The following is a 25,508-nucleotide window of genomic DNA, read 5'->3' as shown; positions in this document are numbered from 1 at the left end:
GCCTTTCATGGTATGGGTGGTAGGGGCACCAGAATTGTCTCTGCAAGGTTTCAAAAATATAGATTGTTGAAAGAAACTAATTCCTTTGGTTAAATGGAGTCATGGATTGAGAATTAGCAGACATGTGTACAGGTAGAATGAAGCCTGAATAGACGCCTCTTCCATCTCTTCCTTCTCCACGTCACCTTTCTCAAACCAATCACATGTTGTTAATGTTCGCCTGACACTGTCGGGACTCACCGGCCACATAGGATTATGTTCTCCAGCATTTACTCTTCCTGCTGTCTCTCTCTTCCCCTCTTCCCACCTCTCCTATCCTAGATTTTCCTGAACGTGTTTATCCCTTCTTCTTTGTGCAGTTGGCAGTTTTTCAGAGCACTTGGATCAGATAAATGGACGAAGCGAGTGTGTGGACAGTACAGATAATTCCTCAAAGCCATCCAGTGAACCCGCTTCTCACATGGCTCGGCAGCGATTAGAAAGCACAGAAAAAAAGAAAATCTCTGGGAAAGTCACAAAGTCCCTCTCTGCCAGTGCTCTGTCCCTCATGATCCCAGGAGGTAGAGAGATACTACTTGCATGAAACTGTGTGATTTGTGCATGTGGTCCCGTCCCTCCTCTCCCAATTTGGAATGCTGAACGAGATGCAAGATTGCTTGAAGTAATAACGGGTCATGTCCCAGGACAGCTCTTGAGAGCTTCTGCCTGCAGACTCTGAATTCTTCCTGCAGGATTTGTAGGGCCCCCAAGGAGCATTTTGGCCTATTTCATCTCACTTTCTGCATCAGGGGTACAAGAGAGGCTTCCTTCCCATGAAAGCTTGTTTCTGTTTTGTTTCCTTTCTTTTTCTTTTCTCCCTCCAAGTTAAATGATAAATTTTCCTTCCTTAAATAATTTTTTTTTCTCTAGACTGTATACTTTATACACTTTATAGAGCTGTTTACAGCATTTGTGTTGGAAAGCTAAGTATATAGTTTTTCTCATCTAATGAATGAGAAAAATAGTTACAGAATATAAGCTTTTCATTCTGGAGATAGAGTCACAGACAGCATTGAAATTCTAGGTTTTCCCAACCCTGTCGGTTGAGCTATGCTTCCTCCTACTGGTAGCAAACCATCTTCTGCCCTGTTTTGGAAAACTGGGCTTAATTGAAGTTTTGTTGAACTGTAGTATTTTCCCACAAACTGGTTTTGCCTCTACTGATCTCTAAGTCTGTAGTAATCCCACTGGTAGAAATGAAATATACACCCTGATGGTTGTGATATCACTCCAAATGACAGCAAGAGACTCGAGTTATATTGCAGATGGCTTGTTTTTGGAAGAATACAGATCATGTACAAAAGGGATTGTTTTTGTTTTTAAAATTTCATATTTGTGCAAAGAGCAATTTGACAGAAACAAATGCTCATTTGGGAGTAGTGCTCAGTCTAGCAGATTCAGTTTCTGGGAGGTGTCCCGTTTAGCTCCATAAAACAAACACCTGTATCCCTAGTCTGTATGACTCTTCATAACCTGAAGATGATGGTCCCGGTGCAGCTGCACAGACAGGAAGGTAAGTGGGATATGGGCCAGTGTAGTTTTGAAAGCTGGTGAGGAAGTCTATACTTTGGTAGAATAAGGAAATCATTCAATTTGGGGAGATAAGGGAGACCATCAGAAGGTAAAGAAGAGGGGGCCTGGCCTTTCAGCAGTTTGGATCTGTGTGTGTCCACAGTGCCCTACTCCCACCTGCATGTCTTGAAGTTCCCTGCCTGCCAGCATGCATCTCTTCACCTGTCCTTTGATTAGACAGAAGGGATCCAGCAGAAAAGAACCAAGATGCTACATGAAGTCAGAGAGGGAAGGAGCATGGGTTGTGGTACAGTTGGCTTTGCTCTTCTTTGAACAAGCATAAGAATTGAAATAGTGGGTAGTATGGATACTTTCAGCTTATGGTAGCCACAGTGGAACTCACCACACCCTGGTGAGCCTTCAGTAGCACTGGGAACTTTGTAGCCTGGCTCCAACTGAGCTCCTGTGTAAACCTCAGTATGTTTTGTAGATTATTCTGCCTTTTCTCAAGTGCACACACACACACTGACAGTCTCACATAACTGGTTAAGGTCTGTTTAGATTCATGTAGATGAAACAGGGATATGAACTAAAAATAAAAGTGTTCATTTCTGCTGCTATAACAAAATACTTTAGACTGGGCAAGGTAATAACAGAATTTGTTGATCACAGTTCTGGAGCCTGGGAAGTCCAAGATCAAGGTGCCGACAGTTTCAGCATCTGACGAGGGCTTGTTCCTCATGGACAGCACCTTCTCTGTGTCCTCACATGGCAGAAGGAAAGAACGAACTCTCTCCAGTCTGTTGTATAAGGGCACTAATTCACTTATGAGGGGCAGAGCCCTCATGACCTAATCACCTCCCAGAGGTCCCACCTCTTAAAACCATTACTTTGGGGGTTAGGTTTCAACATAGGAATTTTAGGGGGACACAAACATTCAGAGCATAGCAGTTTGCTTCTAAAACAAAGAAAGCAGTAGATTTGGTGTTTTGGAATATGCACTGAGATTCTCTTCAGGTTTCCCTATCTCACCTTCATTATCCTCTCAGAGACCTTATTAGAATTGCAAGTAATATGTGAAGAGAATCAGTTGTCACCACAGTAATGGTATTCGTTTATAGAGAAGTCACCACTTCATTGTTTTCCTGATTAAAATTTCTTTCCTTTTTTTTTTTTTTTTTTTTTTGTGAGACAGGGTGTTGCTCTGTCGCCCAGGCTGAAGCGCCGTGGCACAATCACGGCTCACTGCAGCCTCAACCTCCCAGACTCAGTTGATCCTCTCACCTCAGTCTCCCAGGTAGCTGGAACTATAGGCACATGCCACCTTTCCTGGCTAATTTTTTTGTATTGTTTGTAGAGACAGGGTTTAGCCATATCACCTGAGTGGTCTTGAACTCCTGGGCTCAAGCCACCAGCCCACCTTGGCCTCTCAAAAGTGCTGGGATTACAGGTGTGAGCCACTACACCCGGCCAGTTAAAATTCTTTAATCAGTATTCATTCAATAGCATTGTAGAAATCAGCTGGTAAATTGATAAACTGCTTTCCTGGCCATGTGTGTTGAAAAGGACCATGTTAAAATTGTTTAGTGAAGAATTTGGAATCCAGTATCTGTTAATATAATACATACAGTCTTCACATGAAAACACACTTGAAATACATGCATCTATGATTTATTTCTTTACTTAAAATAAAACATTAAAATGTCACAGCCAGAAGGTAATCTTTGTGCTGTCTTTTAATAAGCATAGAAACTAAAAATTTTTTTTCTCTTTCCTAACTGAAAAATTAGTTAAAATAGCAACACTCTTGAAGTTTGACAGTTTTGGAATTCATCCTCATTACTGATAGAAACATTTTTATATTACTTTGTCTTCATTTGGCTATTGGAAACAAATGGATTTGTGTTGTGACTGTGCCCCCAGTCCTGGCAGGGCTCATGGGGTGAGGGTTGCCTGCATGGATGCTTGTGTGAGCCACATGGGCTTTGATGACTGGCTTCTTCGTTACAGATATGTTTGCTGTTTCCCCTCTGGGAAGTCCAATGTCTCCCCATTCCCTGTCCTCGGACCCTTCCTCTTCACGAGATTCCTCTCCCAGCCGAGATTCCTCAGCAGCTTCTGCCAGTCCACATCAGCCGATTGTGATCCACAGTTCAGGGAAGAACTACGGCTTTACCATCCGAGCCATCCGGGTGTATGTGGGAGACAGTGACATCTATACAGTGCACCATATCGTCTGGGTAAAACCTGCATGTCTCACACTTGGGATTTTTCATTTCCAGCCAAGCTGGAGAGTGGATAGGTTGGCTGATAAATAGCAAATGTATTTACTTTTAAGTTTGCATTTGGGACCTGTTTCATTTTCCTTTTAGAACTCCATCCGTGAATGTATACGGTGGAATTGAATTTAGCAAAAACGAGTATCTCATAATTCTGTCCAGTTTTCATATTTGATTGTTCTTTCTTACATACCAAGCTGGTAGACATAGTCAAAGGCAATCCTATTTCCATCCTTCTTTTATTTTTTCTTTTTTTTTCCTAGCCTTCTTTTTAAAAATTACCTTCTCAAATCACATGAAATGTTTTGGTCATTCATTTTTATTTTTTCTTTTTGACTCTGGTACTTTCAGTCTGAATCACCTGAAAATTTCTGAGTACCATAGAAAGTTTCCTATTTTAGAATAACGATAGAACAGGAATAGTAACCATACCTGTTAGATTTTCTATTAGAAGCTTAGGACATTTGCTAATTAGCTCATTATGCTTCCAGAAGACACAGTAGGTGTTAGAGTTGTCATTTGTTTGCCTACAAATATCCTCTCCTCTCGGACTTTAGAACGTAGAAGAAGGAAGTCCAGCGTGCCAGGCAGGACTGAAGGCTGGAGACCTTATCACACACATCAATGGAGAACCGGTGCATGGACTCGTCCACACAGAAGTTATAGAGCTCCTACTGAAGGTATTGTATTTTTTTATGTCAGGGCCATGCTGATGAGACAGCATGATGGTACAGCCCCAAAGGGGCTAGTACCAGGAGATTGATTACCCTGTAGCACACCCATGTCTGATTACTGAGGAAGTATTCAGTAATCTCAAGTTTAAAGACAAAGATATTATGAACTCTCTGGTTTTATGTAATGAAATGATGTCTTTATTTCTGCATACTCATTCCCTAATTTAATTTTGCTTCTCATTCTAAATTGTAAGTAGTAAGAATTCTCTTTGTTTATATACCTTACACGGTGACATCTCTTTGGGAGTCACCTGTCCTAAAGGTGACTTTCTTCAGGAACTTCTAACAGGTTTCATTCTAGTATACAAGAAGACAAAATTGTATTAAACTGTGAGGTTCGATCTGAAGGTTTAGTCTGAGAATTAGAGTTCCTTTGAAAAACAAAATTGTAAATATATACACATGTACTATAAATTATAAAAAATAAGTGGTAGTGAAAGAAGAGGTTCTAGCAATTATTAGGCCTCCCCTCCATACAAATTAACTTAAATAGGGATCAATTTATATTTAAAATGTAAGCTGAATAGAGCCTATGGAGTAAGAAGGTCACAGGAAGCATAACTGTAAATGGAGAGAAAGGACACACACTGATCCTGTCAGACTGTTCTGTTTAGTTATTTGATTTGCTACTTGCTGACTCTAGAATATAAAGTTATGGTTCAAAATATGGATCTGGTTAAAACAAATAAAGATGAATGTATGGGTTTGAGTTAAAATTTTCACAGAAAATGAAGGCTAATTAGTCTATGATGAGAAATGGAGTCCCTACTTAGAGAATTATTTTACAGATCAACAGATTTATGGACGACCTCTTGTTTCTTAAGCACTGTGCTTTGGACTCTGGAAGGGGCAATGAGCCAGAGAAATGTGAGCATAGCTGCAAAGAACCTACAGACTATTTAGGGAGACAAAGCATAAATACATATAAACATAAATACTTGCACATCATTTAAATATAACGTTTATTCAGACTGTTTCTAGCACACTTGCTCTGAAGCAGGTGCTGTTGTAGACATTGGTTACATGGGGACTGAGGTGTGGTCTCTGACCTTGAGAAGTATGGGAGATGTAAGTGAGCAAAAACCACAACAACAACAACAAAAGAAAACACAATTTAATTAAGGCTGTAGGAGAGAGAGGAATGTCATACTTTTGGAGAGAACATTCTATAAGTGGGGAGAGGCCTCACAGGGAAGTGACATTGAACTGGAATTTGGAAGGCACTGTAGAGAAGTGGGTGTGCACATCTTTCAAACATGCAGTTAAATGACTTTTCTCCTCTCTTCTCTGCCCTTTCCCCAGACCACATAAGTGTATCTTCCAACAATTCAGAGTCTGGCCTAGGTCCCAGGAAGAGTAAATATTGTGTATATCCAAAGGTCCAGTGTGTAGTAGTAGATGGGAACATTATTGCCATTGATTAGTTCACAGTATTAATGAGATTTTGGTCTTGGGCTCAGACCTTGGGCTCAGGGGCTGGGGGCTCAATAATTTTGTGGGATTAAGGTAAACCATGAAGTTTTCCTTTCCTTGCTGTCCAAAAGTTACTATAAAAGGAGCCAAGTTCCCTGTGGCCACTTTTATTATTTCCTGATTCATGTTTTGCTGTACATGTCCTTCAGTTTGGTAGCAAAAGCCTTAAGATGACTGGAGTTAGCCTACCCTTTTGGTACATATGGCCACTGCTTAGAAACAAATGCCACTTCTGGCACCTATGTGGATAAGACCTGAGGTTTTTCGATGAGCATCTGTCTCTGATAATATTTTTTGTCCAACTGGGATGGAACAATGATTTCAGAGTGAGCGTCCAAGAAATGGGAGGCAGAGCAGGATTGCTGACTGAGATCCCTGGACTGTGAAACTCACCTGCAGTGACCATACACTCCTCAAGACAGAAGTCAAGATGAGACACAAAGTTCATGAGTCTCACCAGCTGCTTCTCTCACAATCCTGAATCCTGTGGTCCATGGTGGTCCCTTTCAGTTCAGAACCACCTGTTGTGGACAAGAACCCAGGGAATTGTTTGGTTTTTTTATCCTTTGTTTTCAGTTCGTAAGGATTGCAAAGATAGGCTGACTAAGGTGCTTACTCTTTAAAGTGCTGCCTGAACTTTTCTAGGCGCTCGCCTTGACCCTTTGTATTAGAGAGTAAGTCTGTGTTCTGTGGAGGAGCTTCACTCAGTGTCACTCATCCCACTACACGTTTTCCAAATCTTCTTATCAGTGATTTAAAAATGGCTAAAGGGATTTCAAATAGTAATATGTGTTTTGTCTTCTACATTCTTTATAGCAGCGTTATATTTTATGCAGAACAGCTCCTGCGACAGCGTATCTTTAGATAGTATCATATGTCTGTTCACAACATCAGAATAAGAAATAATATACTGAAATATATATATTGAGAAATATACATTGGCTTATTTCGCTGAGACATAATTGATCACTTTCGTGATTTACTTTGTAAAGTATTTTAATAGAATTTTGTATTTTAAAACTTATCTTCCTGCTTCTATGAAATTTGAATGTGTATTTCCCCTAGAGGACTCTGGCAAGGTCTCTTAGCAGACTTAGATGATCCCATTTCTATTATCTTGCCCTCTTCTGGTTATGGAGCACCTTGCACAACCCAAAGCCTTCATTTCTGGATGCAGTCAATGTGTGTCACTGAAACTGCTTAAACACAGTGGAGTGGAGAGCCATTGGCACCCTTTGAAGCCATGGTGTACTCTGTCACAAATCCAAAGAGCATCCTGCCTGTGTTCATAAAGGAAGCACTCAAGAGGAGTAAGCAATGTCATGAAACCAAGAGGGTACAAGGGATTTAATTATCTTCCCAGTGAACTGTGTAATCATGCTGCTTCCTTCCAAATTTAACCAGTGACTCTTGAAATCAGAGTATTAAGTGACTAGTGTCAGTGCTGGGCTCCTGTGTGCCATCATTGGTTTAACAGCAGGGAAGTTGGCTGTATTATGGTACTCTCAAATGCTGTTTACACAGTGTTTTATACTTGCAGAGGACTTTACGGAATGTCATGGCACTCTTAGAGAAAGGGGGAGAAGTCCTGACAGAGGGCTGTAGGTGTATGTTTAGAACTGCATGACTACCTGTACAGTGTTTGTCTTTTGGATTATGAATATAGTAAGCATTTTCCATGTTTCATAGAATCACATTTGGTCTTGTTTACCTTCACAACTTCAAAGTGAACCTGCTATGGGAGCACTATCTTCCATGCATAGACAAACTTGTGTAAAATCACTCAGCATCCTCGATCCATGGAATTATAAAATGTCATGGTTATCCAGTTCAGCTCCCCACTGGCTATGTGAATCCCTGACAGTGTCCTCCTTCAGCTTCACCTCAAAGCTTTCCTGCCATGAGGAAAGCTTGTAGACAGCATCAGTCTTTCTAAAAACAACTTTACAAGTAGACCGAGGTCATTCTTCACCCACTAGTGTTACAGGTGGAGATGATACTTGGCCCAGTCCTATTACCTGTTCCAATTAGCCAGGCTTAACTTCTGTGATCCAAGAAACTTTCTTCTCAACCAAGCTGCTTTTTAAGTATAGCATTAGTTTAAATCCCCAATGCATAGGAGAAGCCATAAAACTTTACCAGCCTCTACTTCAGAAATTTCCTTTCCATGGCACTGGGGAGCTTCTGTGTACTAAAATGGGGGCCATCAAATAGCTTGATTACCATCCACCCATATCTGTCAAGCCCCTCATATGCACAGAGCCTTGTGCAAAATACCACAAGGGCCACACAAAAATGACACGTAAGAGCTGGGCACAGTGGCTCATGCCTGTAATCCCAGCACTTTGGGAGGCTGAGGTGGGTGGATCACGAGGTCAGGAGTTCAAGACCAGCCTGGCCAAGATGGTGAAACCCCGTCTCTACTAAAAATACAAAAATTAGCTGGGCATGGTGGTAGGCTCCTGTAATCCCAGTGAGACAGAGAATTGCTTGAACCCGGGAGGAAGAGGTTGCAGCGAGCCGAGATAGTGCCACTGCACTCCAGCCTGGGCAACAGAGTGAGATTCCGTCTCAAGAAAAAAAAAAAAGACACATAAGGATGATAGTTAATGGGGCAAGAGCGCTTGATGCCTGCCACACTCTTGTCAGTGGTTTTACAGGAATAAATGCATGTAATCCAAACAGTTACCCTCTGAGGTAGGTGCTATAAATATAAATGTTCCCATTTCACAAATGAAAAAAAAAACAAAAGCAGATAACGAAGCAGCCTAAGCTTATCTGCTGGAAAGGAGCATAACGTGATTTGCACCCAGGCAGTGTAGCTCCAGAGCCTGCACTTTCCACCACAGCACACTGCTCTACATATGAAGTCTCCAGTTGCCAGTAACTTAGAGTCTAATGGTCACAGGGGGCAACAGTGGCAATGCCAGGCTAAAATCAAAATGTTCAACTTAAGTAACAGACTATAAACATGGCAGAAGTTCCAAAAGAGGGATGGCTTTTCTCCAGTGTGGACAGGAATGGCATCAAAGAATTGAGGGTTATCTATGCAAGGCTTTGATGGATGAGTGGCGATTCAGTTAGTCAGGGGTGCACAATAGTCTAGGCCAAATAATGAGATGTGTAAACACGAGGACAGGAGATATCAAGATTTATGAGGTATACAAGTGAACCATCAGGCCGAAGCCTGGGTTAATGTGAGGATACAGTGTGCAAGATGGCCAAGATTGGGTAGTGAAGGCGTTGAGGACGCAGGGATGCAGGGGGCCCATCCCCCATCTGTACTTTCCAGAGAAGGAAATGCAAAAGCGGTCGTTCGGTGAGTTACCCAGGGCCAAACTGATAAGCTAACTTAGAGCCAGACCGAGAGAAGAAATTGGACAGCCTGACTTCTGCTATTGTATTCAATTCCAGCAACTTGAAATAATTTTCTTCATACTGTGCACCAGTCATGAAAATAGTTTAAAGTAAAAGTGAATTAATTGAACATTCAACAGTCTGCCAGCTGCATTTTTGTTATTTTTTTCAACAAGTGCTACAGAAATTCTCCTATATGAGGTCAGTCATTAATCAGGAGAAGTTGATTGTGGGTGAAGCGACCTAGTAAGCCACCTTGAGCAGTTCAGGTAGCACTCGCTGTAGCTGACTGGATCCACCAGGTGGCAGGCTTCACAAATCTCGCCTATCACTTTTCCAATCATTTACCATTTTTGTAACCATTAATACTTCCAACCTAATTATTGTACTCTGCATCCTTTGTGTCTGTATTTCCCCTTAGAGAAGTTGTCTTTGACATATGCCTGTAGGTTAAATTAATTTTCCTCTGGAACAGCCGTGTGTGGAGACAAGAAACAGAACCGGGCTTGGTCTTTATAATGGTAGGAGCATTTGTACTGAGTCTAGTGATGTGCTGTCATTTAGCAAGCCCTGGTCTTCACTATTTTCTGATGATAAGTATGTTGAGGATTTATATGTGTCTCATACAATTTTATATGTTGATGGCTCCTTCATTTTATCTTGACAGTCTTATACTTTGACCATGCCACAAGTCAATCAAGTGCCTGTTTCCCTCACCACCACTCATTAAGTACCAGCTACGCACTGTGCCAGGCTCAGGAGAGGTGGAGAGGACTGGGGGGCATTCCCTTCCTACAGGGAGCGGGGTTTGGTAGGAGGAGCATTGGGGGTGAGCAGCAAGAGAGCCAGTCTTCCACTGGACTCTCAGTGACCTTGGGAAACAAGAGCCTCGTTGTCTCAGAACCCGTTTTCTTCATCTGCAAAGGAAGGATGACAAACTCTTCCAGGCCATGAGGGTAAAACAAACAACCCTTATGACTTGTTTATGAAAATACATTTAGAGAATATATATGAAAATGGTTTAAAAATAAATATATGCTTTTAAAATGCCGGGTAGCATTGTTAGTCTCTTATGGCTAGAGATATAGAAGTCAATCCTGAATTGTATTAGAAAAGAGCAGAACTGGATTCCAGCTCAAGTGGCACACATGATAGAATAGCCCCAGCGATCATTGTGGTTCTGCGCGTCCACTCTCTGCATATGGAGGAAGACTGAAGGAACATCAGTGACACAGGAGCTCGCCATGCTTGTTGCCCCTTTCCTTCACCATAGGAAATACTAAAATTTCAGTATAGCCTCAATTTGTGAAGAGAAGACCCCACTCCAAAAAACCTTCAATAGTAGACCTTACATACTTACAAAATGATTTTTCTCATTAAAGAACAAATAAAATGCAATCTCTACTATCAGATAAAGGTTTATTTTTAATGTTTTGGGGCTTGCATAAAGAATGTTTATTATTTTGCAATAGAAAACAAAATAAACTGTTTTCTCTTGTTGAAGTTAAAGCCCTCTTTCCCTAAAATATTTTCTGCAAATATGACATTAAGTATGAAAGTACATTATCTTAAACATACACAGAATTCTAAGTCAGCCGTGGTTGTGCGCTCCTATAATCCCAGCTACTCAGAGGGTGAGGCAGAAGGATTGCTTGAGCCCAGGAGTTCGAGGCTGCGGTGAGCTGTGATCACACCACTGCACTCCAACCTGGGCAACAGAGCAAGATCCCATCTCAAAAAAATTTTTTTAATTAAAAAAAATTAAAGAACTCTAAAACAAATAATAAAATACTAAGACCTTCCAATATTAAACTGGATGTAAGACTGAATAAATCATTTCTTAAAGAAATACAAATAACCAAACTAAATAAGGGACAACATCAAACCGTATAAGAATTTAAACATAAGAAATCATCGGCTGGGCATGGTAGCTCACACCTGTAATCCCAGCACTTTGGGAGGCCAAGGCAGGCAGATTGCCTGAGGTCAGGAGTTCGAGACCAGCCTGACCAACATGGAGAAAGCCCGTCTTTACCAAAAATACAAAATTAGCCAGGCCTGGTGGCACATGCCTGTAATCCCAGCTACCTGGGAGGCTGAGGCAGGAGAATCGCTTGAACCTGGGAGGCAGAGGTTGCAGTGAGCCGAGATCGTGCCATTACACTCCAGCCTGGGCAACAAGAGCGAAACTGTGTTTCAAAAAACAAGCAAGCAAAAAAGAGAACAATAGCAGTAAGGAAATATTACATAATTTTGATTCACCCATCTGATAGGATATATTGCGCAGCCAGTAAAAATCATGTTTTTAAAGATTATTTAATGATAAAGGGAAACTTTTTCCAAATTATATAATACACAATGAAAAAGCAACATAAAGCTGTAAATAAACTGAGATTTAAATTAGTTATAAAGCATGTGTACATGTGTACCTATTTACACATGTATGAGAAAAGACGAACAGGAAATATACTGAAATATGACTAGTGGTTGGGTGGTAAGCTTCTCAATGTTTTTTTTATACGTCCCTGTTGTCTTCTTACTGTAGCATGGATTACTTCCCAAATCAAGGGGGAAAGTAGATGCTATCTTTAAGACAGTCATTCCCTGTCTTTTCCGTCCTCTGCTGCCACCATACCTAACTCCCCCTAACTCCCCTTCACTTGGTACCACGTTGAACTGAGCTCTAGGTATCTTCCATGCATGGGCCTTTAGAAAGATCCTTTTCCTTGTACCTCTTGTACTTTCGTGGTAATTGGGGCCATCTGTGACCTTGAAAAGACAGGTTTACCCCCTGGTTATTATGAAATTCAAGAAGGGTAATTAATGCCAGGGACTACTCACCTACCCTGGGCCCCCCCTCGGCCTGACTGCTGACTCTGTGCTCAGTTGCCCTAGAGGCTGCCCAGCAAGCCTCTTCCCAGGATTGAGAGAAAGGACACCGAAACTCACCAGAAATTACCTTACCCTGTATGACCTGGTTAAAAAGATGTTTCCCACTGGCTGGCATAAATGTTTCAGTTCTGCAAACTGACAGGTTTTATGGTGATAGAAAAGAAGCCTTTTAAAATAACTCAAATTAAAAGTCTCATTTGGTTTTGTTACTCTACAATTTTTAGGCCAAAGGAAAAACACAAAAAGGAGAAAAAAGAAAAATCAACCAAGAGCAGCCAGCCACTGGGCACATTACTACTTAACACTTGTGGAAGAAGTAGTTATCTTGTTTATAGTGTTCTTTCCTTGTGTTGCACTGGGTGCAAAAGGCTTTACAGACTTGCTCTCATGTGGTCCTCAAATGAGCCCCAGGAGATAGGTAGGATTATATTGTTAATTGGTATAGGAAGTTGAGGTGTAGGGAGGGTAGCAGGCTGCTAAGGGCACAGAGCTTGGATTTGAACTCAGATCTGTGGACCCCAGAGCTCACCCTCTTAAAGAACCTTCATATTTTGCCTTCCACCCAGTTTGTATTCTGACAGGACTTCTTTGATTGAAGGGTTATATAGAAACAGAAGGCCTTTTATATGTATGCTCCTTTCTATTTGTATTTGTCTACGAATCTCTCATCTCTGTTCTGATCTTGCTTCATCACAGCATTTCCCTTTAATACCACCTCATCTTTTCTATAGAGTGGGAATAAGGTGTCAATCACTACTACCCCATTTGAAAACACATCCATCAAAACTGGACCAGCCAGGAGAAACAGCTATAAGAGCCGGATGGTGAGGCGGAGCAAGAAATCCAAGAAGAAGGAAAGTCTCGAAAGGTTAGTAAAATCAGTATTCTTTTTAAGTTTGGTGTATACCTATGTTGGGGAAAAGTTACCCCTTAATTAAATGCTTACATATGAAGAAGATCTATTTTTCTGTGAGAAATTTTATGTTATGGTTCACATATATGTATACATTAAAGTCCATATTCATAATAGCATTAATTTCCATGGTAAAAGGATTTACATATTTACATTGTAGAAGGACTCAGATTGTTTTTTATCATGTGTGAATGTCAGGAAAAGCCCTTTGCTGTTTTTTAAGCCTCTTCACTTGATTTCAGTTGAGTTGGATTGAGGAACTGGATCTTCAGGTAGTTTTTAACATGAAATCTACATTTAAAATGTCCTTTACATTATCAAAAAACAAACAGTTGCTATTTTTAAAATGCCAGATATTCTAAAATAACCATATCTTTAAAGATTCCAAACAAGCCTAGAAATAAAAGGGCTTTGTTTTACTCACTGAAAAACGAACTAGCTTATATACTTCTGTAGCCTGGAAAGCACTGATCAGTATCTTTTTGTGCTGCTTGCAGACACTAGCAAGACGTATGTGTTTCTGGCAGGGCTGTTTCTTTCTAGACAGCTCTCTGGATGTGCCTCCTTTGCAATGCCACAGCATTTCTTCTTTACCTAATTGGACCTGATGAGTCACATCATATTAAAAAGATTTTTGATGATACAAATGTAGAAAAACAAGCAAATGAAAAACCATGTATTAACTCGGGGGGGAAACAATAATGTTATACAAGAAAGGAACAGAATTATGTTTCATATGGCCCAGCTGTGAACAATATTTATACTATAAAATGCAATATTGGCCAATTTTCTAACCAAAAATTTTGCTTTCACTATATTGGGAAGAGTAGAAAAGGGGAAATACATTTGGTTGCAAGGTAGAAGGGTGTTGTGTAAGAGCTTAATTATCATCTTTCATAGTAGGAAATCAACAGATAATTTCTAAAACTGAAAAACTAAAAAATAGCAGTGTACAAACATTTAGCAATATGTAGACAAATGGGAGAGAAAAAACAGGTAAAAGAATACAAAGCGACTTCTTTGGGGAGTAGAGAAAAACTCCAGTAGAGGAGTTGCTGTTTTTCATTGTACATTTATAAAACTATTTGACTTTTTCACCCAAATACACTTACTACTTTGATTAAAATTACACACACACTAGTTCTTCTCTTTATTATTATGCTTTACATTTTGGCTGTGCTTTAAATCATTTAGAACAAATTGTTTCAAGGGCTGGCAACCAGAAACTTTCTGTTTTAAGCTCACATGGAGTGGGTTAGATCTTACCATATACAGGCTCATATGGTAAAAGAACTCTGCACAGCCTGATGCCCTACTAAGCTGTCAGAAGCTGTGCTTTTTGCCTTAAGATGTGCTCGTTGAGTACCAAGTCTACATTTGCTTCTGCTGCAGTACAGTGTCTGCTGCCCTGCTGATACGATACGCTTCAGCTTCGCCTTTCTCGGGTTTTCTATGTCATTGTACAGCCTGCATTGTTGTTAGGAATATTCAAGAGCCCACAGTGGAATAAGCACAGCAAATAGCCCTTCATTGGCCTCTGCCTAGCCTATCACCATTAAATAATTTGATTTCCAGTACAATGGTTTTGCTTCCAGAGGTTTCCTTTGTATTACCTCTTAGTTAAATTGTGTCCACATATTTAGGGGTAGGTACTCAGAAGCTTTCAAGCAAAGAACATCCTCCTCATAAACCTAACAAGTAAATGAATGTATTTTAAACACATTTTATATTTTTCCTATTTTCCCAACTCTTCTTAAGTGTTTGGAATTGAGAGAGCCTCCACTGTCTACTATCAAATGCTCTTCCTTTACATGCCAAGAAAGTTTCTAATAGGAAAGTGGTGTTCCGCTCTTTAACAGGATCTACTGTTGTATGCCTGTCCCTCACACGGAGTTATTGAACTAAGCACACTGGTATTTTGGGGAGGCAGGAGTAGTTCTGAAAGAAGACTCTGAACAATTTTTTCCTGTTTTTGCTCTAGGAGGAGATCTCTTTTCAAAAAGCTAGCCAAGCAGCCTTCTCCTTTACTCCACACCAGCCGAAGTTTCTCCTGCTTGAACAGATCCCTGTCGTCGGGCGAGAGCCTCCCAGGTTCCCCCACTCATAGCTTGTCTCCCCGGTCTCCAACACCAAGCTACCGCTCCACCCCTGACTTCCCATCTGGTGAGTGAGTCTCCTGGTCTAAACAGCAGAGGGGAGGAGGTAAAGTCATGTGAGGTCCCAAAAAGCATGAGGCTTGTTCCAGCTGAAAGAAAGCAGGCTGAAGGTATAAATTATAAAGACAGATTTATAGAGAGGTCATAAGATGTGGCTATTCTGACCAATCAAATAAGAAGTTGGGGACTAAACCTTGGTGTGGAGAGGTTTATCTGAAAAGTGTTTATCCACTGGTTAAATGCTGAGACAATTTGCTGACCTTACCTGGCCTTACCTAATACAGTCTGGGCTACAACCGTGGAAAAAAAGGGGAAAATGACCATGGATGCTCACAGCCTTCTGTTTTCCACCCACAGGTACTAATTCCTCCCAGAGCAGCTCCCCTAGTTCTAGTGCCCCTAATTCTCCGGCAGGGTCCGGGCACATCCGGCCCAGCACTCTCCACGGTCTGGCACCCAAACTCGGCGGGCAGCGGTACCGGTCCGGAAGGCGAAAGTCGGCTGGCAACATCCCACTGTCCCCGCTGGCCCGGACGCCCTCTCCAACCCCGCAACCCACCTCCCCGCAGCGGTCACCATCCCCTCTTCTGGGACACTCACTGGGCAATTCCAAGATCGCGCAAGCCTTTCCCAGCAAGATGCACTCCCCGCCCACCATCGTCAGACACATCGTGAGGCCCAAGAGTGCGGAGCCGCCCAGGTCCCCGCTGCTCAAGCGCGTGCAGTCCGAGGAGAAGCTGTCGCCCTCTTACGGCAGTGACAAGAAACACCTGTGCTCCCGCAAGCATAGCCTGGAGGTGACCCAAGAGGAGGTACAGCGGGAGCAGTCCCAGCGGGAGGCGCAGCTGCAGAGCCTGGATGAGAATGTGTGCGACGCGCCGCCACTGAGCCGCGCCCGGCCCGTGGAGCAAGGCTGCCTGAAACGCCCGGTCTCCCGGAAGCTGGGCCGCCAGGAGTCTGTGGATGACCTGGACCGCGACAAGCTGAAGGCCAAGGTGGTGGTGAAGAAGCCAGATGGCTTCCCAGAGAAACAGGAATCCCACCAGAAATCCCATGGACCCGGGAGTGATTTGGAAAACCTTGCTCTGTTTAAGCTGGAAGAGAGAGAGAAGAAAATCTATCCGAAGGCTGTGGAAAGGTCAAGTCTCTTTGAAAACAAAGCGGCTATGCAGGAGGCGCCACCGCTGGGCAGCCTGCTGAAGGACGCTCTTCACAAGCAGGCCAGCGTGCGTGCCAGCGAGGGTGCGACCTCGGATGGCCCGGTGCCTGTGGAGCACGGCCAGGGTGGCGGGGACTTCAGACGGGCCCCTGCTCCTGGCACCCTCCAGGATGGTCTTTGCCACTCCCTCGACAGGGGCATCTCCGGGAAGGGGGAAGGCACGGAGAAGGCCCCCCAGGCCAAGGAGCTTCTCCGATGTGAGAAGTTAGACAGCAAGCTGGCCAACATCGATTACCTCCGAAAGAAAATGTCACTTGAGGACAAAGAGGACAACCACTGCCCTGTGCTGAAGCCCAAGATGACAACTAGCACCCACGAATGCCTGCCAGGGAACCCCGTCCGACCCATGGGTGGGCAGCAGGAGCCCCCACCAGCTTCTGAGAGCCGAGCTTTTGTTGGCAGCACCCATGCAGCTCAGATGAGTGCCGTCTCTTTCGTTCCCCTCAAGGCCTTAACAGGCCGGGTGGACAGTGGAACGGAGAAGCCTGGCTTGGTTGCTCCTGAGTCGCCTGTTAGGAAGAGCCCCTCCGAGTATAAGCTGGAAGGTAGGTCTGTCTCATGCCTGAAGCCGATTGAGGGCACTCTGGACATTGCTCTCCTGTCCGGACCTCAGGCCTCCAAGACAGAACTGCTTTCCCCGGAGTCTGCACAGAGCCCTAGCCCAAGTGGTGACGTGAGGCCCTCTGTGCCACCAGCTCTCCCCAATAGCAGTGGGAAAAGGAATGATACCACCAGTGCGAGAGAGCTTTCTCCTTCCAGCTTAAAGATGAATAAATCCTACCTGCTCGAGCCTCGGTTCCTGCCCCCCAGCCGGGGTCTCCAGAATTCACCAGCAGTTTCCCTGCCTGACCCAGAGTTAAAGAGGGACAGGAAAGGTCCCCATCCTACTGCCAGGATCCCCGCAACAGTCATGGAAAGCAATCCCCAACAGAGAGAGAGCAGCTCCCCCAGATGCCAAGACCACACGACCGACCCCAAGCTTCTGACCTGCCTGGGGCAGAACCTCCACAGCGTTGACCTGGCCAGGCCACGCTGCCCGCTCCCACCTGAAGCTTCCCCCTCAAGGGAGAAGCCAGGCCTGAGGGAATCGTCTGAAAGAGGCCCTTCCACAGTCAGAAGCGAGCGCTCTGCTGCGAGGACTGACGTACGCAGAGAGCCCTCCATGGAACTGTGCTCTTCAGAAACTGTGAAAACCAGTGACAACTCCAAAAACCTCCTCTCTCTGGGCAGGACCCACCCAGATTTCTATACACAGACCCAGGCCATGGAGAAAGCATGGGCGCTGGGTGGGAAAACGAACCACAAAGATGGCCCAGATGAAGCGAGGCCCCCGCCCAGAGATGACAACTCTCTGCACTCAGCTGGAATTCCCTGTGAGAAGGAGCTAGGCAAGGTGAGGCGTGGCGTGGAACCCAAGCCCGAAGCCCTTCCTGCCAGGCGGTCTCTGCAGCCCCCTGGAATTGAGAGTGAGAAGAGTGAAAAGCTCTCCAGTTTCCCATCTTTGCAGAAAGATGGTGCCAAGGAACCTGAAAGGAAGGAGCAGCCTCTACAAAGGCATCCCAGCAGTATCCCTCCGCCCCCTCTGACCTCCAAAGACCTGCCCAGCCCGGCTGCCAGGCAGCATTGCAGTTCCCCAAGCCACACTTCTGGCAGAGAGCCGGGGGCCAAGCCCAGCACTGCAGAGCCCAGCCCGGGTCCCCAGGACCCTCCCAAGCCTGTTCCTGCGCACAGTGAAAATAGCAGCCACAAGCCCCGGCCTGGCCCTGACCCGGGCCCTCCAAAGTCTAAGCACCCCGACCGGTCCCTCTCCTCTCAGAAGCCAAGTGTTGGGGCCACAAAGGGCAAAGAGCCTGCCACTCAGTCCCTCGGCGGCGGTAGCAGAGAAGGGAAGGGCCACAGTAAGAGTGGGCTGGATGTGTTTCCTGCCACCCCAGGCTCCCAGAACAAAGCCAGCGATGGAATTGGCCAGGGACAAAGTGGGCCCTCTGTCCCACTGCACACTGACAGGAGTCCTCTAGACACCAAGCCACAATCCACCAGTGGTGGGCGGCCCCTCGAGGTGCTGGAGAAGCCCGTGCATTTGCCAAGGTCGGGACACCCAGGGCCTAGTGAGCCAGCGGACCAGAAACTGTCCACTGTCGGTGAAAAGCAAACCCTGTCTCCAAAGCACTCCAAACCATCCACTGTGAAAGACTGCCCCACCCTGAGCAAACAGACAGACAACAGACAGACAGACAAAAGCCTGAGTCAGCCGGCCGCCACCACCGACAGAAGGGCGGAAGGGAACAAATGCACCGAAGCACTTTATGCTCCCGCAGAGGGCGACAAGCTCAAGGCCGACCTTTCCTTTGCGCAAAGCGAGGCCCGGTTGAAAGGCGCGGAGCGGCCAGCCGCGGCGGTGGGGAAGGGCTTCCCTGAGGCCAGAGGGAAAGGGTCCGGTCCCCAGAAGCCACCGACGGAGGCAGACAAGCCCAGCGGCATGAAACGCTCCCCCTCAGCCACCGGGCAGAGTTCTTTCCGATCCACGGCCCTCCCTGAAAAGTCTCTGAGCTGCTCCTCCAGCTTCCCTGAAACCAGGACCGGAGTTAGAGAGGCCTCTACAGCCAGCAGCGACACCTCTTCTGCCAAGGCTGCCGGGGGCGCGCTGGAGCCTCCAGCCCCCAGCAACAGGGACCATAGGAAGGCTCAGCCTGCGGGGGAGGGCCGAACCCACATGACAAAGAGTGACTCCCTGCCCTCCTTCCGGGTCTCCACCCTGGCTCTGGAGTCACACCACCCCGACCCAAACACCGTGGGCGGAGCCAGCCACCGGGACAGGGCGCTCTCGGTGACTGCCACCGTAGGGGAAACCAAAGGGAAGGACCCTGCCCCAGCCCAGCCTCCCCCAACTAGGAAACAGAACGTGGGCAGAGACGTGACCAAGCCATCCCCAGCCCCAAACACTGACCGCCCCATCTCCCTTTCTAATGAGAAGGACTTCGTGGTACGGCAGAGGCGGGGGAAAGAGAGTTTGCGTAGCAGCCCTCACAAAAAGGCCTTGTAACGGGGCAGGCCCCGGGGCAGGACTGTGGAGACCCGTCCTGAACGGGCGACTGTCTTGACTACCTTTCAAAACCAGCACTGTGTGGGAATGTCCGCCAGGCAGAGCTCGGAGCCTCATTGAGAAAGGGGAGAGAGAAAGACAAAGAGAGGACCTTCTTCCAGATGCCTTCCCAGTTGTAACCGGTAAAACTGTTACCAGATAGTGTTTGTACAAAAGCAACAACAACAAAAAAATTACCTTTACAGTTGAGGGTTGTTGAGGAAAAAGATTTTCTCTGTAAATATATACACCGTGTTTGGTTTGGGATGTAGAGTCTATACCTGGCTGCTGATTGCGTCGTTTACTACAGCTTTTTTTAAATAAGATTTTTGATTTACCATTTATCATAATGTAGTAATGAAGCAAAGTGGTCAAAACTGGGTGTGTGTGACCAGAGATACACCCATATTCGTGTATATACACATCCACCTACATGTTTTGGTCTGTGGTTTAAGAGACTATTTCAAGGTTCCATTTTTATAAGCTAAAACATTCTAAGTAAAGATGGAAGAAAGCCCTAAACACAGTAGATTGTGAGTTTTTATGTGTATTTTAACCAGAGTTTCTGATAAGTACTGTGTCTGGCTACCTATATTTCCAGATCTAAAGCAGGAACTACTCTAAGTACTGCATTTGGAATCCTCCTCCATTAGGAATGGCCAGGACAAGTGGAGCTAGCCATTTTCATTACATGGCCATCCCAATGGACACTGGATCCCTGGTCCAACTGTCTAAAAGGCCAGTTGTGCCTGTCTGTGGATGTGGATGTCTGGCCTTCACCTGAGGTAGAGCGGGGACTATAAACACACATCAACTTTCTTTCTATTTGCTTTCTTTTCCTTCTTTTCAAACTCTTAAACTTAGGCCTTTATGCTGTGAGTGACTAGTCCAAGAAGCACACATTTAGTAGTAGTCCTGCACCAGCCCTGCTCTTGAATAAAAAGGAATATTACTGGCTGCACCCAAATCTTCTAGTACTTAAGTCGAGTAATAAGCATCAGGCATTGGAAGAGGTTTTAAATTTGCTTTTTTGAGGAAAAGAACTGGGGGTAGATTTTGGCATCGTAGCATATCGATTAAGGAATAATCAGGACATCAGATACATTTTAATACATAGCTGGGGCCTTACGTTGTAGATGAAGCTTGCTGTTTTTAGCAAGTTCCTGGGTTTCACATTCATTTCTGATGCATCTAGTAGCTCCATACATTTCATAACCTGATCTCTTTATTTGTATGCAAAAAATACTGTCTTAATACAGAGCAGCATTTTTGTAACAAAGAGACTGGCTGGAGCTATTTGGTGCTTGAATGTGACCATCCTTTTTACTTTTGCTAAGCCTTATTTAAATTTTGTATACCGTGGAATACGTAGAATTTGTCAAATCATTTTAGTGCTGAAGGTTTTGATTTTTGTTTTTGTTTTTGTTGTTGCAGTTTCTTTGGTGGCTTGTTTTGTATTGTAAGATGGCACTTGCTGATATAAGTACTAAGGCACTAAGAGAAAATACAGATAAGTATTTATAAGATGCTTGGGAACCATAGCAGAATTTTTTGTTTGGTTTTGCAAGAGAAAAAAATTACCAATAAATAATTAATCTACCACCCAAACTCTCTTGGGGATGTCTTAGTATCTTCAGACTATAAAATTGTTCATCTAAGCACAGCATCATCTTACGGCCCTATGGATTGTAAATCTTCTAGTGAGGCTGTAAACTCCACTCTGAAAACAAAGGCATAACTTAACCAACTGCTCAGTTGTCCTTCATTGTAAAATGAATTGGCATTGGGAAAAAGGAAAAAAACAAACAACAAAAGAAAAAAGAAAAAAGCCTCCTCCTTGCCCCTAATTTTTTTTTCCATATGGTTTTAGCCATTCCCCATCACTACATGGTGAAGCTATAAAAAATACATATATATACTTTAAAAGAGTTTAAATGAATTTCAAAACTGGTCTCAACGTTTATAATACGTATCTGTGTTTGGCAGTTGTCATAACCCAATCCTACACTCAGCCATCGGGACAGGTCTATCGGGGAGATAGTTCATGGTTTACAAGCCTTTGCTTTTTAACTGTTCAATTTCCTTTAAAGCACAACTAGCTATTTGTTTACAAATGATATTTTTATGTATATTTTGTATAGCGTATCATCATTTTGCCAAATACGTTTTTCATTATGAATGAGTAAAGAGTACTTAAGGTTGCATTCATGTATTACATGTTTGTTGTTGTAAACCTCTCCAATCAGCTGGTAGAAATTCTCCTCATTGTGTTCTATTTGGTCGGTCTCTGTATGATTGTAGGATGTGCTCCTTGGTAGTACTCCCAGCTGTAGATTTACCAGCTTAAAAGTTTGTTAGGATCTGTGCAATAAAGTGTTTGCAGTCTTATTTTCTCTAAGAAATTCCTTATGGATGTCATAATTGTTGTATATTGAACAAAGTATTTATACTTATGCAGTTGCATAACATTGAAATAAAAATTTAGCATGAAAGATAATGACTTGTAAGTTTTTTTCTAATATATACATTCCACCTCCAAAAAATATTACTGATTATTACTCTGGTATTATGGAAAGGATGGGCTTTTGCAGATTACTTTTTGCTGAGTGGAACAGTTTGCCGCCTCTTTTTTTTTAAATGTACACAAATATTCTTCAACATTAAGTCCTTTAACTGGGCATAATGTTGAAGAACATTATGCTCACCTGTAGTCCTAGCTACTTGGGAGTCTTAAGGCAGAAAGATGGCTTCAGCTGAGGAGCTGGAGACCAACTTGGGCAACATAGACCCTATCTCTACAAAAACTGGAAAAATTAGCTGGGTGTGGTGGTATGCGCCTATTGTCCCAGCTACTCAGGATGCTGATGTAGGAGGATTACTTGAACCCAGAAGTTCAAGGTTGCAATGAACAAGCTGTAATTGTGCCATTGCACTCCAGCCTGGGCAACAGAGCGAGACCCTGTGTCTTAAAAAAAAAAAAAAAAAAAAGATTAAGTCCTCCTTTAACTTCTTCCTATTTTTTTCTACCAACCTTCTTCCTTTCCTGCAGAACTTACCAACTTCTACACCCACACTCGCCATCTTCCCACACTCAGAGGGTCTTAATTCTCCCTTCTCTGTGACACCACCACCACCTCCTCTCATTCTCTCATGAACTTGCTCCATCTATTACCATACTCTGCCTCAGCTTTCTCGTTTTCCTCCCCACCTGTCTCTTTCCTTTCAGAAAACCCCTTTCTTTGCCTGGCCTTTTCCCTCTGTCCCTTCTCAGGTAACGTTCTATAAGAGGAGTCTGCACTTAGTATTTTTGGGTCTTTACCCCTTTTAAACCTGGCTCTGTCCCCCATGCTATCAACATTGCTGTGGCAGAGGTCACCAGTGACAGCTGACTCTAAAGCCCTCTTGTCAAGACATCACTTCAGTAGACCATCTTGAGAACTGGTCTGTCCCTGACAGCCCTCTCTCCTAGTTGTCTTCAACCTGTTCTTTTTCTCTCTTTACATAATTTCTTCCTTGTCCTCTTGTCCCCTTAAATACTGGTGTTCCCTGGGTTCATCCTTGGTCTCTGAGCATTTCACCTTGGCTCAGGCACCTCACACTCAAAATGTCCAAAAATGTGCTTATTCTGTGCCCCTTCTCTCAAAGCTCACTGTATTCCCCATCTTTTCTCCAAGTCAGATCCTAGATTTCTACCTAAACTCTTTTTTCTTTCCTTACATCTAAAAAAAAAAAAAAAAAAATGTTTCACTGATTTCACAATATACTCTTCCATGCAATCCATGTCCCATCTCTATTGTGCTACTGGCAGCCTTAGTTTGGTCTCTATCATAGTCTCTCTCCAGATGACCTCAACAGCCTCCTAACTGGTTTTCTTGCCTTCGCTCTTACCCCTTCTAGTCTGTTCTTTACCATGTCCCTAGAGTGATGTTGCTCAAGTGTAAGCACACCATGTTACTATCCTGCTTTAAACTTTTAAATAGCACCCATATTCTTTGGGTAAAGGCCAGTTCCTTAAGTGTATCCTTACTCTAGAGGACTCCAGCTTAGCATGTGTGCTGGACTCAGACATCTGGAGGAAGCCTTTTGGAAAGGCCTGGACTGACCTGTGGACCCTCTTTGCTTCACTGTGTATCTGCCTCATGGCACTCACTGCATTATTTTGGAGTTATCTTTCTACACGTGTATCTTCTTTGCTAGACTTCAAGCTCCCTGGTTGTCTTGTTTTTTACTTCTAGGACAAAGCACATAGGAGACATCAATAAATATTTGCTGATATGGTTAGGCTTTGTGTCTCCACCCATATTTCATCTTGAATTGTAAGCCCCATAATTCCCACGTGTCAAGGGAGAGACGAGGTAGAGTAACTGAATCATGGGGGTGGTTTCCCTCCTGCTGTTCTCATGATAGTAAGTTCTCATGAGAACTGATGGTTTTATAAGGGGCTCTTCCCCACCCTTCGCTCAGCACTTCTCCTTCCTGCTGCCGTCTGAAGAAGGTGCTTGCTTCCCCTTTGCCTTCCACCATGATTGTCAGTTTCCTGAGGCCTCCCCAGCCATGCTGAACTATGAGTCAATTAAACCTCTCTCCTTTATAAATTACCCAGTCTTGAGCAGTTCCTTATAGTAGTGTGGGAATGGACTAATACATTTGCTGAACCGAATTGAACAGGAAAGGAAGTATTAGTAGTCGCTACTGTTTGTAGCACATTTACTAGGAGCCAAGTAACACACTAAATACTTTATTTGCATCTTCTCATTTAATTTCCATGCCATTTGAACTATACATTGCTTCATTTTATAAATTAGGAAGCCAAAACTCGGAAAGAGGTTAAGTGACTAACCCTCATGATTGGCAGGACTGAGGCTTGAACTCAAGCAATCTGACTAGACAGCCCATACATTTAACCTCTACCATTAGACAAGACCTGCCTCCTCCCACACACTCTTCTACTACAATATAAATTGCAAGATGAAATGGGACAGAATCATGACACAATGTTTTTCACTGCCTGAATGATGTAGTTTTCCCTGCTTAGAGGAACCCACTCTGCTAAGAATCACAGTTTTAAAAGTAAGTATGAAAATGGTCATTTTAATGGGACTGTGTATCATGCTATGCAGAAAAGTCACTCTTCATCATAAAAGAAAAAACCCACAAAGGATATTAAGTACACACATCACAGAGTCAATAATGGCCATAGCAAGAGCTGTTAAATGAGCAACCAGGTTAGAGCGAATACATAAACTAAATGAAAAGCAAGAGAATGAAATTTTAAAGGTATTTACCTTGAGCTAGACCAGGTAAAACTAATGAGGGTCATTAAAGGGCAAACAATTAGACATGCTCTTGTAGGTCTGGCCAGTCTGGGGCACAATTTCTTGTACTGTATTTTCAGCATCCACATAGTGTTATTTTATCTTATTTGGGATTTTAAAAATTTGAAATGTAGCTAAATATGTGTTTGGGTGTATAATATTTCCCTAATAAACTGAGGGCTACCTCTTTTAAGCCCAAGGCATTTTTTTTTTTTTTTTTTTTGAAGAGACATTGGTTGCTCATGCTGGCCTCAAACCCCTGGGCTCAAGGGATCCTCCCCGCTCAGCCTCTCAAGTACCTGGGACTACAGGGGTGCCCAGCTCTTCAAGGCATTATTTTTCCTTCTTTATAACAATGTAAGCAGAATGTGATGCAGCCTACAAAAATTACAAGTTCTCCCTTTTGGAGGAGGCATGATGTGGGGACATGGGGCAAGACTATGAAGAGGACCAGATAATTCATGAACTAGAGATAGGAATTAAGGAGAAATCACTTCTAAAAATCGTACCAACCCTCCCACAGGGGGCAATGGCAGC

General features: G+C 43.7%; 1 protein-coding gene across 14 annotated transcripts in view; it reads left to right on the top strand.

Annotated features, from left to right (window-relative positions):
• Positions 1-22,148, top strand: part of MAST4 (microtubule associated serine/threonine kinase family member 4) — a 575,926-nt gene extending 553,778 nt beyond the window's left edge. For 10 of the 14 annotated variants that reach the window (XM_050794437.1, XM_050794435.1, XM_050794434.1 and 7 more), the window contains 6 exons: positions 360-560; positions 3,562-3,791; positions 4,388-4,510; positions 13,018-13,154; positions 15,181-15,362; positions 15,713-22,148. In XM_050794437.1, the coding sequence (XP_050650394.1) occupies positions 360-560; positions 3,562-3,791; positions 4,388-4,510; positions 13,018-13,154; positions 15,181-15,362; positions 15,713-19,617 (4,778 nt within the window). In that variant the 3' untranslated portion in view covers positions 19,618-22,148. The remainder of the gene's footprint in view (positions 1-359; positions 561-3,561; positions 3,792-4,387; positions 4,511-13,017; positions 13,155-15,180; positions 15,363-15,712) is intronic. The other 4 variants (XM_050794438.1, XM_050794448.1, XM_050794445.1 and 1 more) reach the window with 1 other exon arrangement.
• The last annotated feature ends 3,360 nt before the right edge of the window (positions 22,149-25,508 follow it).

Source organism: Macaca thibetana, chromosome 6 (assembly GCF_024542745.1).
Source record: "Macaca thibetana thibetana isolate TM-01 chromosome 6, ASM2454274v1, whole genome shotgun sequence".
In the NCBI taxonomy this organism is placed as follows: domain Eukaryota; kingdom Metazoa; phylum Chordata; class Mammalia; order Primates; family Cercopithecidae; genus Macaca; species Macaca thibetana.
This window is presented reverse-complemented; position numbering and strand designations above follow the sequence as displayed.